This window comes from Chelmon rostratus, chromosome 20 (genome assembly GCF_017976325.1).
Source record: "Chelmon rostratus isolate fCheRos1 chromosome 20, fCheRos1.pri, whole genome shotgun sequence".
NCBI lineage: Eukaryota > Metazoa > Chordata > Actinopteri > Chaetodontiformes > Chaetodontidae > Chelmon > Chelmon rostratus.
This window is the reverse complement of record NC_055677.1, coordinates 6636124-6658454: the sequence shown is the minus strand read 5'-3', so window position 1 is coordinate 6658454 and position 22331 is coordinate 6636124. Positions and strand designations below refer to the sequence as shown.

At 42.8% G+C, this 22331-nt stretch overlaps 1 protein-coding gene across 1 annotated transcript in view; it reads left to right on the top strand.

Moving 5' to 3' along the window:
• The window catches only part of LOC121624138 (protein disulfide-isomerase TMX3-like), a 34150-nt gene extending 12251 nt beyond the window's left edge, over positions 1-21899 (top strand). The window contains exons 10-16 of the mRNA XM_041961756.1: positions 3043-3141; positions 5532-5589; positions 5797-5850; positions 10270-10326; positions 13603-13732; positions 15244-15312; positions 18741-21899. Coding sequence (XP_041817690.1) covers positions 3043-3141; positions 5532-5589; positions 5797-5850; positions 10270-10326; positions 13603-13732; positions 15244-15312; positions 18741-19010 — 737 coding nt within the window. The 3' untranslated portion in view covers positions 19011-21899. The remainder of the gene's footprint in view (positions 1-3042; positions 3142-5531; positions 5590-5796; positions 5851-10269; positions 10327-13602; positions 13733-15243; positions 15313-18740) is intronic.
• The last annotated feature ends 432 nt before the right edge of the window (positions 21900-22331 follow it).

The following is a 22331-nucleotide window of genomic DNA, read 5'->3' as shown; positions in this document are numbered from 1 at the left end:
GCTTTCAGAAATGACAAAGAAAAGCAGCATTGATGAAGCTGGAACCATGACTGAAACCTTTAATCAATTATCACACTAATTGTATTTTTTTTCCAGTTAATTAATCAATTAATCGACTAATCAGTGCAGCTCTGCCACACAGTATGCTGTTTGCAGATGCTTGTAATGTGCTTCCAAGCATGTTTTTGAGTGTTAATACTCATCAGTTGCTGATCAGTTGGTGGTTCATGGTTTGGCTGTGAGGCAGCACTAGTTTGCCTGTGTTTACTGGGAGCGCTTTAATAACTGTGGTATGTGATGACACTTAAAAAAGTGATAACTCACTGGTGACACTTTATGGCACTTAACTTTATGAGGTTATTTGAATTGACGATGAGGTCAGTGTGGATGACATGCTAATGAAAGTGCAATAACTGGCCACAAGTGTTTCCCACTCATGTAATTCCCCCCGCTGTGCCATCATCCAGTTATGTTGTTGTTGTGGGGAGTTTTAATTTCCGAGTTATGCCAAACGCTTGGATGGAGTAACTCAAGCGGTCCACCCCTATTGAATGGATTACCATGGAAATTACAGACGTTCATGGTCTCTAGAGGATGAACTGTGGTAACTTTGATATATTGTGCCATCATGAGGTTGAAATTTTAATTTGGCCACTATTTTACATTCCCATCAACCTCAGCTGTACTTTGAGTTTAGTAAATGTTCACATGCTAACATGCTGAGCTAAGATGGTGAATGTGATAAACATTATACCTGCTTGACATGAGCATGTTAGTATTAGCATTGTGAGCACATTAGCATGCTGATGTTAATACAGTTCATCCTGACAGGAGCGTGAATGTGTGCAAATTTCATGCCAATCCATCCAGTGGTTGATAAAACGTCTCTCTCAAAACCAGAAATGTCAACATCAAGGTGGCGCTAGAGGAAAAACCAAGGGATCACCAGTCAAAAGGATGCATCCTCTGGGGTTCATGACTGTCTGTACAAGATCTTATGTTCAACCATCCAGTCGTTGTTGAGATGTTTCAGTCAGTGGTGGACCGATGGTACCTCGCCAAACCCATAGCTTTGGAACAAAGTGCTCACGTCTCTGGACCGAGACCCAAGCATCTGATTCTGTAGCCAAGCTTCACATATCTTTCTATGGTTCCCATCCCTCACTGTGGCTTTTTCTTTTTCTTTTTGGCCACAAGCCAAAGTGTTATTCCTTAAGATTTTCTTTTTTTAACACAGTAAGAAAGTGAGACACGTTGTCCTGTCATATCACTGAGCTTTCTTTCACTGTTAAATACATCCATCTTCTCGTCCTCTGCCGCCGTCTTTGCCTCACCCGGTCTGAATTATCTTTGATGATGTATCCTGCGCCCTCACCCTCTCTGCTATGCTCCGCTTTTGTTCCTACGCCATTTGCATCATCTCGGAGGTCCTCTGTGCCATTAACCTTCGTCGCTGAGATGTGTCAGAGCTGCCTCCTCCCTCAGCTCCATGCTCTGACACTGGATCATCCTCACTCCACCCACTGTCTGTTTGTATTCCCCCTCCCACCCTCATCTTTCTCCCCCGTCTCCCGCTGTGTGAACTCTGGGCTGACAGGCTCCTGTAGGGCAGTATGGAGATTTGTGAGGTTGCCGCCCAGGAATAGAGCAGCTCTAATTTGTTTCAAGGTGAAGCGAGATCAGCCGGTGCAGAGGTTCGCCAGGCTGTTCGATCCCAGTATGGGGCCTTCAGCTCTCTCTGGCTTCTGGGAGTAGAGAGTCAGGCAGCTGTATGCTGTCTATAAAGTCAAAACATCTGTGGAAAGAACTCTCTGGAATATCTACCAGATTGACTGACTCAGCAGCCGGAACAGCGAGGCTGCTCTGCCTTTGCACAGCAGCAGCACTGAGAAACGGAGCGCATCGCAATAAGGTCATTTTGACTCTAATAGTAGTATAAGCTGTGACCTTGGGGTTTTAAAAGCGTGTTCAGGTTTTAGCTTGTCATGTTCACTCTTCTGCTGCTGGCTCCTTTGGGCCCCTGCAGCTTAAGATCCATGTAAAAGTCATCAGTGTTCTTGTAATTGTTGTAATGCTAGCAGAAAGGTCACGATAGCTTATTAACATGTCATAATGAGGTCCCAGCTACATTTGACATCAATTATGTGCATCCTGTAACCTCTCTAGCTGGGGGAAGCGGTGTTGTTTAAGCAGCTTCACCGCACCGTATTCAAACCCTGTAGGGACAGGCTCTGGTTCCTGTTTGCACGTTGCATCCAGATGTTGGGGTAAGCAACAACATGTGGTTCACATTCAGGAAGCAATCCTTTATTTTGCTTCGGTTTAGTTTTTTTTATTTATTTGTTGCACTTTAACTTTTTTTTTTTTCCCCTTGGCTTAATGCATCTGTTGAATTATGCATACGCTCCAAATGTGTAAAAATCTGCCAAAACTGTGTCCTGAAAATGAATGTACGTTATGTGTGGAGAATAATTTACACACCAAATGTGTTTTTTTTGGAGGGGGTGGGGGATAGAAAGGCATAATAGTTGTAGAAATGAGGTCAGCTGAGCCAATATCCCAGAAAAAACAGCAGCTATTGTTAATGAAAATTACAGCTTTTTAATATTCTTGACAACCGGCTACTCGATAAATAGCAAATAAATCTTTTGCCACATGCTCAGTGTGGACAATGAACAAAATGTTCTTCCATTTGTGTCCTGACAGCCAAACTGATACCTTTGATTGTTTACCTCTGGATTGATTCCTAATCTGCTCACACAGTCACAATCCATTGTGCTGTGTTAGGCTCAAAATAGCCTCCCTGACTTCTTAACCCAGAGGCAGCCCTCTGTCAAAACAGTTTCTGATCATTGTTTAACTGACCTCTGCCTGTGAATGCTCAGCTTGTGTCCCGCTCTTTATTCCCCGGAGAGCGCACAGGCGGTAAACACTGTGATCTTCTTACGATCCCGGCATCAATACGCTGTTCTGCTTTGCTTTTAATATAGACAGCTTGTGTGCTGAATGCCAATGGGCTTCTTTTGTCTCTCTGTGTTGCAGAGTATGAAGATGCTAGTTTGTCGTCATGGGTGAACAAGGAGCGCTTCCAAGGATACCTCCAGATTGATGGCTTTACACTCTATGAGCTGGGAGAAACAGGTGGCGTAAAATCTGTTATTCATAATATGTTCTTTACTCCCAAATTGCATTTTAATCATTTTCAGGAGTGTTTTAGCAGGTGTTTGTGTACATTACTCACCAAAATGTATCTAATCATGATCATCGTTTCAAATAACCAGAAATAGTTTGTATACTCTTTATATTACAGAGATATAGTTTAATTTTAAGGCTGCAGCATTCTTTTATTTTCTTTATCAATGAATTTACTTATTACTTTTTCCAAGATGAAGACTTCAGATGTCTGAACAACAGTCTGAAACCTAAAATATATTAATAATAATATTAGTTTACTGTCACATAAGGCAAAGAAGTGTAGCAAGTGTTTGCACATATTTTTATTTTTGAGTCTCTTTTACTCTCATGGAGCCAAACTCAGTTAAATAACAGGATGAGAATCATCATTTGTAATTTAAAGTCTCTGCCTGACTCCAATGGGTACCCATTGTGCATAACACCTCAGCCGAGGTTCGAAGCGAGCTGAGCCGATAGTAATAGATGACGAGAAAATGCTGCAGACCACCGATTGGTCGGAGGATCGTCACTGGTGCGACATGGGGCATTTTTAAAAACTACCATCAAGAGCCGCTGCAATTTTTAACTTCACTTGACCCAGATTTTAAAAAATATGGCAGCCCACTTAACCAGTCCGTGCTCAATTAATGAAGTGCACCGTCCCTGCAATGTCCTTGGTTAAAAGTTAGCATAGCTCCTTTTTTGTGTGTGTGCGCAGTGAGTGTGTGGTTTAGGAAGGTTGATGATGATGATGATAATAAGAGTGATGGTGAAGGCGAGCCAGGCAGAGGAAAAGGTTTGCACCTTCTCAAGACCAAAGTTATACTACTAGTAGAGAAAAGCCCCTGATACCGAGTAGAGTTGAGCCGTACCATGCAGTGGATGTGATGATTTTATATTAGAAAATCATTTTCCAACTTGTCAAAAGTTCCTTGTAAAAATATCAGTGTTAATTGTGTATCGCGGCTATGATAGAAGTCCCTCTGGCTTTTGATGGTGTTGCTCCACTTGCTGAAACGCACACACGGTTTATCTCCCACAGGAAAGGGAGTGAAACACAAACTGTGCGTTAGAGACAGTAAACTGATGCTCTGTGCAGATAGAGCTGTGTTTTCCAATATTAGATACAGTATTTTACCTTTTATTCCCGGTTGACTGGGATCAGTGATGCCAAATGGATGGATTTTGCCTACAATTACCGCTGCTTACAGTCAGTTTTTGACCCATTTATACCACATTCACTGTTTAGTGTTGGTAGTTCTGAACACAAAAGAGTCTCCAAAGCATCTTAATTGGATAAAGCCTGTGTGACTGATTAAAGACGGCATAGTCTGTGGCTTCAGTCTGCTACAATAGCTCAGTCGACTTCAGATTGAAGTGAATTTGTGAAAACAGCTTTGTCTCTAAAGGCTTTTCAATCAAGTATCAGGTTTCATGCACTTGGGCTTGTTGTGGGGTGGTGGAGTTACATTTTAATGCTCTTAAAGGCCCTTTCAAGTCACGCTGACACAAAACTCTGCACTGTTGTCTAAATACAAATCTAAGCAAAATCAACGAATAGTCTCGAGATGTACTTTAGATCTATTTATTGGTGAAAAGTTACGTGACAGAACACAGACGGAGGCAAGGATTAGTAGCTGATGAAACAAAATCTGTTTGCCAGATTCACAGTGAAACAGTTTTGTTTTCTTTGTGGTGGGCAGGAACATCTGAAGGCTTTTCTTCAGGGCCAGAGAGTGGATAGAATGTCTGATACCCACAATACAAAACAGCCCTTTGAAAGAGAGACTGCCGTGGATGTTTTTAACGTCTTGAATCAAAGGATTTTACAGATGCACGGTGGAAGAACGTCACAGTCACACCAAAAAGCTAATGAAAAAAGTAGCTTTAATCTAACTTATTCCTTTTCATGATGCCAGGCTGTCTTTACATAACCTCATCCCTGCTGCAAAACCACCATCGGTGACCACCAGGGGGCAGCCTGGTACTCTCATCTAAGCGACAAGGGGCTTCAAGCTTCCAACCATACAAGTCTGAATAACAGACCTTTTAAGTTGTGTAACAGTTTTTTTAAGTAGACCTATTTGTCATGTAGTGGGTTTGGGTTTTGAATGGCACTGAAATAGCTCCTCTGCCAAAAAGTGACCACTTGTTTCCTGTTAAACCAAGTAGAAAGCCTTAGCTTGCTCAGTGTTTGAGTGATGAATGAATAAAGCGCTCTCGGAGCCTCTTTCTTTCTTTTCCCCTGTTGAGAGGTGATTCGTCTCCTCCAGAGCCTCTTATCTGCCCTGCCATTGTCTTCTCACCCTCTTTTTGTGTGTGCGATTGTAATTTGTAATCCCTGTCTGCCACCTCAGGCAAATTGGTGGCGATTGCAGTCATCGATGAGAAGGACCCCACAGAGGAGAGTGGCAGGTACGGAAAACACTGAAATTAAAAAGCATGGTTCTATATAAATGACTGCCACGGTTACTACAAAAGTTAAGTGGACGGCTTTCAAATACAGATAAGACTCGCTGTTATTGTTTGGATCTTCCCACAAATTGCAGGCATCGGCTGGAAAAAAAAAAAGGTTGGACCCCGACTTATGTGGTATTTCACTCTCTTCTCATTTGCTTTTAGATTAAAGACCTTGATTCAGAGGGTGGCGAAGGAATACAGAGAACATTTTAACAGGTAAGGCACGGGTACAAGATGAGGTGAAAGATGAACATCCAATTTATACATTTATTCTAGGATGGTGCTCTCACCGGGGAACGCTGCCTGTCTATTCGCAAGCAAGTTTATGCCTTTGTCGGGGCACGTCTGTTTTCGTTGAGGTTCAGTAGAAAGGTAATTATGCAAAATGTCAGCTTCCAAATATAGGTGTTCTTTTCAGCTGTCAGTCAAAGCCTCAGCTCGGTTTGTATTAATGCGTACGGTTCTGTTTTCTCCAGCTCCAATTGTGCAATAACAACTGGAGATGGGATGTTTATGTTGCGTTCTGCCTTGTTCGACCTGCGCTGTTGCTGGTGAGGAACCAATTAAACACGGCGCAGAATACAAAAAGGAAATGCACTCAAAGTCTAGAGCGGTGTTATTGTTATTTTTGCTGTTTCCAGGCAGCAGTGGTGAAATGTTACTAAGTGCATTTACACAAGTACTCTGCATTAGTATTTCCATTTTATGACATTTCACCTTTTACTCCACTACATTTCTCTGACACCATTAGTGACAAGTTACTTTTCAGATTACAATTTTTCCTACGTTTCATTTAAAACTTAAAGTAAAAGTTTTATCAGCAAACCACTGTACTTGTACTCTTAGTGCAGTAAAATGTTCCCTGTCAGTGTTTTATTACTGTATCTGATGTTTCTGGATTAATATTACTGCTGCATTAATGTGTGTTGCATTTTACTGCTGTAGATGTTTAATGCTGAGCTCATTTTGAATGCTTTATTTACTGCCTGCTAGTTTAATCTACAGCGATGCATCACGTTCTATAGGATCATCATGAGTTTGCAGCGTCACCGTCCTGTGAGTACCACATATATCTCCAAATGTGATGATTTTTAATTTAGGATCAAGTCTTCCTTTATGAGCTGAGAAAATTCTCCTCCTCCTCCTTCAGCTAAATAAACTCTTGGATTAGCTGGAAAATGCGTCGTCACAAAGCTGAAAAGCTGTTTCTCTGAGCTCGTTAAAACTTTTTGGAGATACGTGGTTCTCACAGGACAGCCACGCAGCAAACATATGATGATCTTATAGAAAATGATGCATCGCTGTAGTCACAGTATATAAAGTAGTTAAAATGAGCTCAACCTTAAACAGCCACAGTAGTAAAATGCAACAACATGAATCCACAAACATCAGATTTAACAGTAAAACACTGTCAGGGAATGTTTTTCTGCACAATGAGTACTTTAATTTTACTATAAGTACATTTTGCTGATAATGCCAAGTTACTTTAAGGTTTTGAATGCTTGTAGTGGAGTATTTTTACAGTGTGGTATTAATACTTGAAGGTATTAAAGGTCACCGTCACTGGTGGGCAGTAAAGGTTAATGTTGTAAAACGGGGATGATGCAACAACACAGACACCCAAATGTTAAACACGCTCACATGAAACTGTTGCCTGTGTGCAGCATCGTGATTTAGTGCGTGCGGTAGGTAGGCCATCCTTCAGCTGGAGGACCCCGGTCGAGGCTAACATGTGCTCTGCTGAGGTGGCTTGAATTCAAATCAGCCGGGAGGTCGCTGTTCTCTAGGTGACCCTTATCTCTGATCAGTCCCAGCAGGGCGGCAGGCGACAAGAGGATTTCCTCAAAAGGATTAATTAAACAAAAAAAAAAAAAGGAACACATTTCCATCATTATGTTGTGCTTAAGTACCCTACTGCGCTCCATCATTGACCGTGTTGCTTCATCACATAGATCTCTGCTTTTGAATGAAGAGGTGTGTCTCGAACCGCCGTGATCAAAGTGTGTCTCCCTCTCCATGCATTCCCCATTAGGACTGATTGAATTACACAGATCCCTATCATCAATTAGACTGCTATCTGCCGCACTACCCAGTGATGCTTTTTTTTGAAGACTTTAGAGTTTGAGATCCCCACTGAGATCAGAGCTGCCTGCACACACCTAAGCAGCACTGGTAATTACAAGTCACAGGCTCGAGTGTCGCCCCCGGTGGTGGGCGGAGGCAGCGCACGACAGATCATAAGTGATGACTGACATTTAAATGAGCCCACGCTGTTTGATGCAGTAATAAATGCCGTGGTATTCAGCTCAGACGCCATTTGTAGCATTTTGACAGAACAATGCATGTAAATCTCAGGTCTGAGAGGGAGTTACTGTGTGTGTGTGAGAGAGTGGGGGGAAGCACATACCTACATGTGTGCAAATTGCACTTGTGGGAAAGTCTGATTTAGTCAGTTAGTAGGAGTGTATTGGGTTGAAATTCTGCACCAGTCATTATTGTCTTGGCTTTTATGTGCCAGCTGCTGCACAGAAGGTTGGTGCAACAAGACCAGACAAGCAGCCTCGTCTCAAAGACTTTCCTCACACACTGAAACCTGTGAATCAGAACTTTCCATCTATAAATTGTACTGGACCCTGCAGGTTTCAGATGGTACTTATCTGTTGAAACATCTTTAACATTTGAGAACACTTTTAGAACATCTTAAAGCTGCACCAATGAATATTTATATTTATGTTTACAACTGAAAAAATGTGAACCCACAGAGAATTCTCACTCGATTCCACAGCTCCCCTCAGCTCCGCAGTGCTTTATAGCGTCTTTAGCTCGTTGTTTTGGTTTTGTGGTCTGCAGTTTTAATGTTTCACTTCAGTCCCACTGCTCAACATTTCCAGATGCAGCAGGCAGCTGTTTTCAGCAAAAAAAGCTCTCATAAAACCACTGAACGCTACCTGACCAGCACCAAACAGCAGACGCAGTTAGCATAGTGGGGCATTTAGCAGCTAAAGAGCCAGATATTAAGCAGATGTAACTCGGTGCTTATGTTGTAAAACTGCTTACAGCTTGTTTTGCTGCACCAAGTGGCCAAAATAAATTAATTGATACAGATATAAGAATATCTTAAAGGTACGATGCATTTGAAAATTGCAAACTTTGGCGCCCCCTGTGGTACTATTTAAAAATGCTACCACATTGCAATGTATAGCAGCCTTACATGGACTAATTTTATAACAAAGACATATGCTATTTCAATCATTTGAAAGAGGCTTAAATCCCATAAAATATTACAGAAGGCTGCTTTAAGTTTGGCCACTATTAATACTGCATGTGTGATTTAAATCCTGTCCAGAGTGTGTATGTGGGTGATTTTTCTCCCCACACCCTTGTGTTTATTAAAGCTCCAAAAACATGCTGTTTTTATATGATCAGGGGTTGTTCAATAATTAATTCCTTCGCCAGCCTGCTGGTGAATCTCCTGTGGAATATTCGTGTCTATTATAAACCACCTTCTATGGCTGTAATGCCGCTCGCCTCCGCACCCACTTTCGCTGGAATTTAAATTCTGCTGAAATCCGTCTCCTGAAAACACTCCTCTCTTCATGAGAGCCACATGACACGACCAATAACATCAACAAATACCCACTTTCGCTTTCGTTAAATTAATATCTAAGACACATTTCCACAGGGAGCGTTTTAGTAAACAGCCAAAAATCTCCACCTGTCATGGAAAATCTGAGTGTATTTACCAGAAAAATGTGTCGTGCAGTCGTGCCTCCGGTTTGCTCCTTGCCTCCTCTCACATGTGCAAGTTTCGCAGTTAGTTTCTCACCCCTCTTGGCCGGTCTGCTCAGCGGTCTGGCCAAGAAGTGTCAGCGGGAGTGGGAGGATGGACATACACAGGAAACAGACCTCTAAATATTTAAATTATTGAGCAGGCAAAGTGCATTTTGCGTCCGAATCAGTGCTGGACATGCACACACTGATCCTCGCAGCGCTGCAGCTTTCACAGCAAAAGTTACATGTTGAGTTTTGATGAGCTTTATTCCCAGTCTGGCCCACCATTGTCAGCAAGATTATCACTAACCCAGACTGATTTTATATTGCGTCCACTGGATTTATTATATAGTGCAGTCTCTTCATAATCATGTCATTGGTATAAGCACAGGCGGTACTGTGTTGCACCCAGGGGACAAACGTGCCAGATGTAGCTATGATTCAATATGAATATAATATATATGTAGAGGCCCCCATAATCAGTCATTCAGCGGAAGTCACTCGCCTCCCTGGACTTCTCCCTCCCCGAGTCTACCCACAATACACTCTGCTCAGACATAGTGCAGCACAATGAGATACAAATTGAATTCCTCCTCCTGCCTTATCGCTCAGATAAATCACCTGAGTCGTTTCCGTGGCGGGAAAGACGAGGAGAAACATGAGACGACATAGGACGGGGCTTTGTGGATCCCGCCGTGACCAAAAAACCGAGAACACGCGATTTCACGTTTGTGCAGCAAAGTTGGTGTCCCAGTTTGTTCTGGTCCACTGAGAGAGAGAGAAAGGCTTGTGTCACTCTATTATATGTTGTTTTTAATGCACTGTTTCACTTTCTCATGCCACTGATTTGTCTTGCATCCCCAGAGACTTCCAATTTGGCCACATGGATGGGAATGACTACATTAACAGCCTCATTATGGGGTGAGTGTCTCGCATCCAGCTTACCTCTCTCTTCACATGTCATCCTGCTCTTCCTCTACCTCACATTACCCGCTGTCAGCTACTTAACCAGGCTTGAACTGACTTGTAATGCCAGCCTCTGCCATGAAAGACGCTCTCTCGTGGAGAAGTCAGCTACACAGACGGACTGTCATTTCTTTTTTTAGTGCTCTCTGCAATTTCAACCCCCCACCATCGTGCAAAAAAAAAAAAGCACACAAGCTCCTGCAAATCTGCCTGCGCGACGGCAGGATAGTGGGAGGTATATATGAGGAATTTAAGGATAAGGCTATGCATGGATTATATCTGTTGCGGTCATGTGTTTTAATAGCTTGTCAAAGAGCAGAGCTAATGAGGCAGAGAGCGCCGCCGCAGCAGCTCTGCGCCCTGGCTGAGGCTGATTGTTGGTGCGTCTTGCTCGGAGAGGCCGCGCAACTGACATCCCACACTTTTAATTAGACAGAACCCCACTAGTGTTACAGCCCGGCGTGGTTGTAGCAGTTGGCGTGTCTGTTTTGTGTCTACTAACGTACAGTGTGTAATTATGTGCCTTGTACAGTGTTGCATGTGTGTTTGTGTGAGAATCTGCGAGCGTAAAGACCGCTACAGGATGTCCTTTTAATTCGAGCATGCTATTGTTTGCATGAGGGAGATTATAGCAGACATGGTCTCCTAAGTCCTGTGTAATTAAAAGTGTGTCAGTGAGTACAGTAGAAGTCGTTTTGGAAATATGACTACGTTCGGTGCACGGCTGAAATTAGACGGGCGATGTTTATATTTAAGGATAAAAGAGGTGATTAGCCTTCCTAATTTTGTGTGAGTACATACAATATGTATTTCGCTGGGTTTAACAGGACTGAGTTTGGCTGCTGTAGAACAGGATTAATTGCCCTCCTTTGAGGAATGAAATCCTGGCCTGTCAATGTCCACTAATTCTCTCCCTTAGGAGAGCCATGGAAATAAATCTGATGGCTTTTTATCCCTCGTTCTGTCATCACAGCGATTACTGTGTTCTGGCAGCGGTCTGTCTGGCGTAAGGCTGCCCCTGCTTTCACCAGAGGCACATAGACACACTGGTGAACGCACACGCACACGCACACACACACACATCCAACACGAGCACCAGTCTAAGCCCGAGGCTGTCTCTGCCTCTGTTTAAACGCAGGATTACGGCTGTATGGAATGCAGTGTGGGCTGTGACAAACTTGAAAGGGATGTGAGGTGACTGAAAAGTCTGATGTGATCATAGAAGGTGAATGAGGAGAAAAATGATTACGGGTCATTTGATCCGTAGACTAAAGGTTGCTTATGTGGAACCTCTAATAACTGTTGTGGAGGCGGCGTTCGGTGTGCCACGCACTGTTTGCACAGCTGACGACTGACAGATCTCACACACAAAGTAGATTTCCGACAGCTTCTGTGATTCTGTTGTTTTTAATGTTTTCATTGAAAAATTCAAAGAGGTAGCACACAAGCTAACATCAACATAACATTACACTATGTTAAAGGGCTAGCAAAGCCGGTAACTTGACACTGTTAGACACTGATGTTATAGTGTTGGCAAGTAAATATATAGAGTTGGATAATTTAAAACAGTTTTCCAGGCTATCATTAAGTGTTTGTTATGATGTTGCAGTTTCATCCACTCAGTAACAGAAAACAGTTTTATTACCCGATGACTTGATGTCACTGTTGTTATTTTTAATCATAATGCTGTGTTCTAGTTTACGCACCTTTTTGTTGCTGTTAGGTGATTAACCTTAGCTATTTTTTGCCGTTAGCCCATTCGCTGTTACATAGGTAAGTGTTCAGACGACCGGGCACGGTAATAATCGGTCCATTGAGATTAATGCTTTTCACCGTTTGGCCCCAAGAAGTGAACGCGTCATTTTCTGTGACGATATTTTTGTTAGTTTGCACATCTCTGCGATACAACCAAACATGAACTTTAGTATCGAACTAACTAGCTTCAGAGTGTTGTTTAGTGTGGAGTTTGCAGGGAGTTTGTGTATAGCTGGTGCAACGGGCCATAAGTGTAAGATTGGTGTTGATTTTCTCGTCTAATATTATGCATCCACAAAACATGCCAAACTGTTCCTTTCAAGATCAAAATAAACACGAATAAAATTCCTGTATTTTGAAATGAAGGCAAAAATAATTAGCCCTATTTATATGGCAGCTGCTTTTGGCAGCGGTAAGGAAATGACTTCAATGTGTGCTTTCTGTCAGCTCTAATTCTATGGAGTACAGTATATGACCCTTCATTATGGGCGGCAAACCCCCAGTAGTCTCCTCTCGCAGAGGTGAACAGGCTAATCCATATTTATTTTAAATGGGTGCCATCTGTTGGAGTAGGCTGGATGTCAGATGGAATATGCGTTCTTAGTGTGTGTGTGCGCGCGCGCCTGTGCGTGCATGTGTGTGTGTGTGTGATTGCAGATCTCAGCCGGACAGAGTAGGGAGGCGTTGATGATTCTCCTGCATGGGTGTGTGTGTGTGTTTGCACTCCTGATTTCAGCTGGGTGGTGGACTCGGACAGAGATGGATAAGCGTGCGTGTGTGTGAAAATTTGTTGCAGGGATGTGGCAGCGCTGTGATGGACTGTCGTGTGCCTGTGTGTGTGCGCGCATCTAAGTGCTTGGATACCTTATCTAAGCCAGGCTTTGGTGTTGTGCGAGACGTGTGAAAAAGGGATTGCTTGTTTATATGACCTTGTTCGTTATCTCACTGGGCTTTGAATTCCTCTGCTGATTTGTCCAAATAAGTGGCTCCAGAGCACACAGTTTGTATGTCTCTGTTGCTGCCTTTTCTGCGAGATCCCTGGTCTGCTGCTCTTCCTGGTGTAGGTTTTGTATATGTCTCAGCATGGATGCAGAGTTGCTTCCTTCTGGACTCCCTGCGATTCACTTGTCAGCTGTAATTTGTAAAGGTCTCTTTAACTGTGACCGGTACAGACCCATAAAGCCCCAGAGTTGCACGCTGTTTGCATAAACGATAGAAGAAATGCCACTCTGTGGAAAAAAAGCGTTGCAGCCTGGCCTATTTGAGACAAAAAATCCTCTCTTTGAAAGAATGCCCGTGGGAAAAGTTAGGTTGCTCTGTGTACAAAGGGTTTGTTTATCCCGCTATTGTATTCTCTTTGTTACAATTTGTTCTTCACAAAAACCACAATTTATTCCCATCTAATGCACTTTGATAATGGCAGTCCAAGGTGCCGAGGTTAAGACGACTAAAAGCTGTGTTTCTTGTTTTTCTCAGCGAGGTGACGGTGCCCTCCGTTATCATCCTTAACACATCCAACGAGCAGTACTTCCTGCCCAGTGAGCCGATTGAGACCATGGAGCAGCTGGTCCAATTCATCAACGGTGTTTTGAACGGTTCTGCACAGGTCCAAATCTTCTCCTCCTCCCCTCCTCCTCTCCCTCTCCTGCTTTCTGTTTATGCATTCTGCTCAGTATAGCCCTTTCCCCCCCTTCCCCTTGTGTTGTACCATTGTAATCACACCAGTAGTCCTCATTAATCAAGCATGTTGCCTTGCATTTTAAGTCCCCCCTGGAAAATATTTTCACCAGATGAGGTATTTTTGCAATCTCCGTTTGCATGTTTAGATTTCATATTGCTGTCCCCTCTGAATAGATTATCTACAATAATACCGTCTCCTAAGTCAAACACCGAAATTACTACATGAACTCTGTATTGTAGTGTGTACACTAATCTGGAAAAGAAATGTCATCGCTTTCCGGTATTACGCTAAAGTCACCAGATGTATGAAACCATAAGCCAAACAGCCAGAGGTCCCATCCTTTTTTCCAAGAAAGGTCTGAGCTATTTTTTGCTTGGCAAAACAAACCACCTCCCACCAAATAAACAGCAACAGAAACCTCCATGTTTCTGCCAAAGTCTGGACAGTTTCAGCCTTTTCGCGTTATGTCTGCCATGAGATGCCTCACAGGCCAGCCAAGGCTGGTTTGTGCTTCAGGTAGAGATACACAGAATAATGTGAGACGAATGCATTAAATTTAATGTCAAATAATGCAATAAAATGACAGTGGTTAGTGTTAGATTTCACAGGGTTCTTTTTTCATTTTCTGGGGAATGTGGAGAGATGATTTTTATCCCCCGTGCCTGACTAAAATTCTTATAGTTTTTTTAGCGTTTTCCATAAGTAGCATGAAAAGCACCAACACTAAGCTACACAGCTGCCGTGTTTAGCCCTGCATGAAGCAGCCAGAGGAGGACGCAGTTGGCAGGCTGTGGCATCTCTCAAGCAAGTTTTTTAGGGAATAGATAGTTAGTTATTTAAGCATATCCCCACTCAATGCTCTAGTTTTTGTCCTCCATCCTTTGCTCCTTCGCAATTAAGACCGAGTGACTCCAACAGCTCGGGATAAAAATGTTTGTAAAAACTTCTCAAACTACTTACACAGTCCTCACACAGCATAAGTCTGTGCAACAGCTGCTTCCACACAGATCATCTCATTCCCACCTTCAGCTCATTCACAGAAGTCCTGCTTAGTCAGAGCTCACTAATTGGCCATCCTGATGAATTAGCGTCGGGGCAGATCACTCAGTGGCTGCCCAGGTGCTGTTGCCAATAAATGAGCTCAGGCAGAGAAGAACCGCTGGGCAGTGAACAAACGACACTCAGACACAGCAGATAATTCTGTGCAGAGAAGCGGTTAATTAAACAATATTCTAAATGTCTGGGATGTTCTGACCATCTGACTGGAAACCTGAGACTTGGATAATTCTGTGCACCTACTGCCGGAGTAGCTTGAGACATTTTTATTGATATGTTGATAATTCTTTTGTTATTTCGGGATTGTCCCCTTATAATTACATCAAATTGTGCTGAATATAAAATTGGCACAGACTAGACACTCCTCTGTCTCCCTGCAGGCTTATGGAGGTGATGGCGTCATTCAGAAGATCAAACGTGTGGCCTTTGATGCCAGATCCACCATTATGGTAAGTTCACGCTCAGAATATTTATATAGAAGCACAACATTGTTCAAGTTCAAAATACTTGTGTACTTGAGTTGTTGAATAAAATGCACACCAGGTTGAAACCATTAGCTGTAAATAATTGCAAACACATCTTTGCACATCAAAACTTTCACTAAAAACTGCCAAAAAAGTAGCAAAATGCAGTTTTCCGGGTATCTTCGGAGCACCACAACAAGCTACAATAGCGGTCATGTGGCAAACTTGTTTCCATATAGCACACGCGTAGCGACATTAGCATTAATATAAAGTTGCGTTTTTGGCAAGCTGACGAATTTAGCTTCAACATTCACACTCCTTTTAGCTCTGTTTTGGGCTCCACCAGCTTCTGATGTAAGCAATTTTTAGCTGCTGAACGCTTGCCTGTCCACGGTGACGGCTGTGAAGGTAGTGTGATGATGCTAAAGCGCTCAGTAGAACTGAGTTGTCTGGCCGACCCTTTGCACATATTACATAGTTATTCGACACATTGTTGCTATAAAAACATTGATTAGTGCAGCTTTAAGGTCTATTTTACACTAGTTTCAGTCTAATGTGATTTTTTAAAATTACTCTAGTGACCTTCTACCCAGCTGATATACCTCTGTTCTAGCCTTGGTCTTTCTTTGTCTCTACAGGTGAACCATTAATTATTATGATACTGCTGCACCTTGTGCTTGTTCATATGCATCACACAACGCCTCACCTTGACTGTGTTTGCCAGTCTACGGCAAATGGCGCATATATGCAACATGCGCCAAGTTCAGTAACGCTGAAAAACGAGTGCCAGAGCGGCTTGCTCTTTCCCTCTGGGAGAAAAACAACATCCAGAGTACAACTGAGAATATGCAATGCAGGCTGTAAACACAGTATGGGGAGAGGGAAACGGGCAACAGAGCAGGGGGAGGTGGAGTGATTAGGGAGGAGAGGAGGTCAGGAGGCTGAACTTGCTTCTCCTCCCACTTTTACTCTAAGTAGTTGGTTCTTTTGGGAGAACTGGGCTTTATTTTACCAAGGGTGTGATAGGAATGTAAATACAGCTGTGTTGTAATGCTCCTCAGTTGGCACAGTTGTACTGCGAAGCCTAACACTGTCTTTAGCAATGTCCTTAAAGGGATGCAGAGAACTCCTGAAGGAAAATTATAGATTTTATTCAGGAAAATGTTGAAATGGGAAGGTATTGTGACTCATGGAGCTTAACCTTGAGGTACAAAGACAGGCTTGTAGAACTATTTTTCTTGAAGGTTTTTAGATGTCAGGCCAGGTTTGCCGGAAAAATAAGACCCACCAGAAACGGGTAAAGCTTTTAATACAAAAACGCAGCATCACATTTCTTTGGGCTGTGCCTCTTTGTTTCTAATTAGCGAACACCAACACTTAGCACAAAATTAAGAACCTATGCGTGAAGGGCTTGTCTTACACCTGTAAAAGAAAGGAAATCTCTTCTCGCTCCTCTAAATTTATCGAGCTGCAAGCGCCACCACGGCTAGTGTTGCTCACAGTGACATGATATGATCCAGAGCAGATAGGCGGCAGCCATCACCTTGCCCCCCGGAGATCTAAAGGCGCATCTGACAGGAGCATGAGGAAGCAGCCACATTAGGCTCAATGACTCATAGCCAGCTGTGTTAGCATAGCACACCCCATCTCTACCTCATCTAGCATCACACAGAAACGGCAATTACCATCCCTCTTGCGTTGGCAATGACTGGAGGCAATGTGAATATTTCTCTTCTTCTCAGCTCAGTGGTTGACACAAGTTGTGACCGAATACTCCCTTCTAGGTACATTGTCTCTGATCTATCCTGCTATATTAAGGGCAAATGACTCATTCATCACTGATATCATTTAAAGAAGAAGTTGCAAAGTTGTCCTTCAGTGACTCGGGCACGGTTGCACCCTCAGGAGATGAGGGGTCGTGTTTTCGCAGGAGGGGAGTAGTAGTAGATGTTTTATTTTGTATGTTGAGGACATGGATGTGAATGGCAAGGAGCAGACTCCACAACAGGCTGTTGGACTCGTGCATTTACTGTATCTACGATCTACAGGTAGTAAATAAAGAGAAGCAAAGTCTAGAAGAGTGTAGCTCAGTGGAGCGTTGTAAGAAAAGATGTGGTTGTAATTCAATCCCAGAAAACATGACAGTATGTGTGTGCATGCAACCTTTGCACAAATGTATGTGTTTGGGTTTGTGGTTATGGGATTACAGGCGAGGCAGACAGAAAAACAGTGTTTGTGTGTGCAGAAAATATCTTCAGACAGACTCAGTATAAAGGTGGACCTTTGCTTGTGTTTGAAGTTTAAGATTTCTTTATTTATGTCAGTTCAAACCGTACAATGTTAAAAGTACAAGAGACCCAGAGGATTATAGATAAAAGGGTGCGACGCTCCGATCTGGTCATGAGTGTAAAACAAAACAAGATAAGATGGAATACAAACAGCATAACATAATACAGACATCCGAAAATTACATGACAGAAATTTAATTAACTGTAAAATATTAAAGCCTGCGTGAGTTTCTGCAGATGATTTGTGACCTGTCTTCTAAACGCGCTCTCGAGGCTTAATGGCGGAATGCAAATGAATGAATACATGAATGAATAAGGACGCAGTATCGCCGATAAAAACATAAAAGCCCGTCTGCGATGTTTCCCACAAATATTTTTGGATGGGCCCTCGAAATAGGATTTTGAATTGACTCTACCTTTAATAGCTGTGAGGCTCTTTACCACTGTAAACACTTGAGAGGGATGTAACGCTTTCATTAAGCAGCCAGGCACTCGCTGCACATCTGTGTTGTCCTGTACTGAAGAAGCACTGAGACGAATGATCAACAGATCAGTTGTTACTGTGGTTGTTGTTGTATGTGTGAACTGAAGGTCAGGGCCTGATTAACCTGTTTGAGAGCTCGAGGCACAAATGAGCTTCTGGCACCTTTTTGAGCCCCACTTCCTCCCATTGTTGGATGTAATGCCCTTATTTCGTCAGTGTATGCACTTAATGGTTCTTACCAGCAAGCAAATTTGCAATTAGCCAAATGATCTCGAACCAATTAGTGAACCCAGACTTGAATAATATGAGAAACGGGGCGGTTTAGGAGGAGTTTTTGAGTAGGTGGAAATGTTCTACCTGTTTACAAACCTGTATGTAAAGCGAGAGCATGTTCCCATAGTGGTTAGACTAAACAAGCTTAAATTTAATCTGCAAAATGCTTATTTGAGAGAGAAATTTCACATATTTATCTCTCATTTATTCCATGATTTCTATATTTCCCTCAACCCATCTGCATCTCTTTCACTTTACTTTTGTCTCCATGCTCTCCTCCTCCTCCTCTCCCTCCTCCTCCCCCTCCCCCTCTCACATCCCCTGCTCTGCCTGCCTTTCATCTTTTGTCGTCTCCTCTCCCACATCAGTCAGTGTTTCGCAGCTCTCCACTGCTGGGCTGCTTCCTGTTCGGCCTACCGCTGGGTGTAATTAGCCTGATGTGCTACGGCATCTGCACAGCTGAGTCGGACGACGGTTCGGATGACATCGACGCGCTCAAGAGGGAGGGCCTGACCGACGAAGAGGAGGAAGAGGAGGAGGAGAGGCTACGCGCCGCTGAGCTGGAGGGCCCAGAAGAGGGCGAGAACGAGGAAGACGACGCCGAGGAGAAGGATCCCGGGGAGAAGAAAACCGATTAACACAGGGGCTCCTATTGGATGGAGGATGATAGGCCTAGTCAAATACAGTGACATGAAACTCAAAGACATATCAGTGTATTACCATTCTGCTTCTTTGTTTTTCATATCACTTCCCCGCGAAGCCCCTCCAGCACAGACTGCTGTCCCATCTTTGAGCTCTGCGCGTCAGTTCGTTAGGTCAGCTGCTCAGTGAAGCCAATGAATCATGTTTAAAACTAACAGCCTTTTTAATGATGGAGTCCAAACACATAATGTTCAACAGAGGAAAGGATGGCTGTGAACCAAACATACCATTTATTTATTATGATTTGACCAACCAGTGGTTTATTCCACGTGATGTGTAACCCTTTCTCTGACATTGTTAGGCTGTTGTTTTGTAACCACTTAAATGCCCTTATTATAGCCTCTTTTTTGTCATGTCCAATATCTTCTGTTTTTTTTTCTTTTTCCCTGTTCACTTTGTTATGCTAGAATAGCAGATCTTGTAGATGGTAGATGAATCTTGCCTTCAAACCGAGTACAACGCAAACACAGACTTTTTGTTCCCCTCTTCCCCCAACCCAAAGTGCAGGCTTATCATGTATAGTGAGTGACGAGTGCAGAAAGCAAAGGAAGTGCCCAAGAAGGAAAATCTGCCATAAATGAATTGTGCTTTTTCTATTGTATGTTATTGCCTGAAAATATTTCTTGTAGGGATGCAAAGTGCCGAGCATACGACTTATTTCCCGTGCGAGCCACCTGTTAGTCTCCATTCTTGCAGAGAGTTGATGAAAAAGGTGATTGGTATCAGTCTGGCTGATGCTGGAATATGGCAACTGCATATTTTCTTTAACTCATTTCAACGCGACATGATCGACCAGCTAGAAATCCCCAGTATAGATGGCTTGCATCTGTACAGCAGACACCCATAACATGCATCAGTAGCTCGTGCAGCTTTTAACAACTCATATTCCTCAGATAGACCAGCTCTGACTGTTCCCATATTTCAATCTTCCCTCCATCACTGGTTGCCGTATTGAATTCAGTAGGTAGGTTGAAGTTTACATCCCAAAGCACTGAGAAGTACATGGAGCGTACGAAATAATAAGACCGTCTCCCTACTTTGAGTTTCACCCCTTTCTTTTTGTTAAAATCCACTATTGTCAGTTTTCTCAAGGCATAGAAATCCATCTCCATCCTATTTTCATACCCTTGTGACTAAAGTGTATATAATAGCTTAAATCAAGCAGGGGTTATGGCTTCAGCTTGGATTCAGCTGGCAAGCCTTTTCCATGAAAAGAGCAAGTGCTCCTAAAATCTGCTTCACCCAGTGTAATACCATTTTTATGAAAAATGCACAGTCGAGTGAACCTTATTGAATTTAGTTGCCTCTCTGGCATGTTAAAGCACCTGAAAACATGTTTTGTTATCTTTAATATCTATGAAGATCAATATTTGTCACTAAAGTAGGGAGTTATTTAAAAAAAAAAACAACCCGACAACACTCAAAAACTCAGGGTGTAATTTTGAGAATTGATTTTCGGTGGCGTTTCCATGGCAACAAATGCAGATTTCCCCCTGGCTGTCTTTAGATTCTTACTCTTGATTGGTCCATGGAAGCACCCAGACAGCTTTTGACCAATCAGCCACGCCCACTGCAAACCAGTGAGAAGAGCACAGACAAAAACACAAATACTGCGTGAACATCTGAATAACCAGGATGGTTCCATATTTAGCAGATAACTCTTTCATCACGTTCGACCCCATCGCCGATGATGACTTGGCCTTTTGGGGAAATCCGCTTCTTGGTTAGATGCTGTTTAGCTTAGCACAAAGACTGGAAATTGTTTGAAGAAAACCTAAAGTAACTTTAGGAATTGTTATGGTTGCCGTGGAGACGACCTACAAAGTCCCTGCGTCTGTCAAGATTTAATTTGGCAGATAACCTCCAGAAAAACCAAACAGTCATTGTCTTTACACTTCAGATTTTAATAAGATGTTAATTAGCTTCAGAGGTGATGGTGGACTGATTCTTATCTCCTTTAGACGGGGCCAGGATAGCTGTTTCCCACCGCTTCCAGTCCTTATGCTAAGCTAAGCTAATGAAACATGAGCAGATCTTCTGTCTCTCTGCAGCGAAGCAAATAAGCGCTCTTCTCAAAACGCCAAACTATTCCTTTAAACAGACACGCTGGATTATTATTTGCTCTGAGTTTGTTTTACATTATTCATCTGAAACACTCCTGCATTGTGTTTAACGCGCAGAGCTGCAAAGCAATTATAAGTTTGAAATGAGCAATGAAAGCTGCTATAACAGGCTTTCTCTCAAGGGGGCTTCGACACATGGTAATGAGTGAGCAGTCAGTTCGTTGTTGAACTTGGGTGCAGTCGATTGACAAAGTAATTTTAACCGTAGGTCCACATCCTGGATTTTTCTCGAGCCTTCTGTCGCGTCTCACGAGGTGACGCCCGAGCACACTACTAAGCGGGTCTTGAATTAAGATGTTAATTTCAAACGGTACTGAATGTTTTGAGCTGTTATGTTATTGTGTAAAGGTAATCCCCCACTCCTCGCCCCCTTTCTGTTACCCTTTTTAAAACGCGTAGCTGAGTAATAAGACGGCTGCGGGGTTTGTTATTTCGTCGTGCTCATTTTGTCGCTCAGTCTCTCTTGTAACTTGATCCACTTAGGCACCTCAACCTAAGCACACCTGTTGTTTTTAATATACAGACGTTACCTGTATTATTACTGTGAAACTGCACTAAAGGAAACCATGCCCTCGCCTTGCCTTCTGGTCTTTGTAGTTGCCTGCCATTCTCTGCCAAACTTCTTCTTTGGGTTTGAATTGAGATTGTCACGTTTTGTTACAGGTTTGAAAGATTGAAATAAAGATTGTCCTTTTTTTCTTGTTGACTTGTGTTTCTTTTCCCCGTCTGACAGACATGTGCTGTTTCTCCTCTTTTAAATTATCTGCCCGTCTTCCATTTAGACATCTATTTCTCCATCCATCTCCAGTTATCACACGTATAAATGTGTTTTCCCCCCCCCCCTTGCAATATAATCCTAGGTGGGGGTGTCTACTCAATTATAGCAGATATAATCAAATTTGTAGAGATCTCGGTTTAACTGCGGCTGATTGCATTAGTTGATGTAAAACTCATTTATTTCTTCTCTTTCGGGAACGACAGCGCTCACAAGTCAAAGCCAGAGACGTGACTTTACATAATGAAAAAGCACGATGTCACGGCGCACTTTAGAAAGAGAAGTTGCTTTCGGGAAGTTTTTCAGGCCTGATAAAAGAGGAGAATGTTCATTTTCCATTGGACGTCATTTTGGGGGAT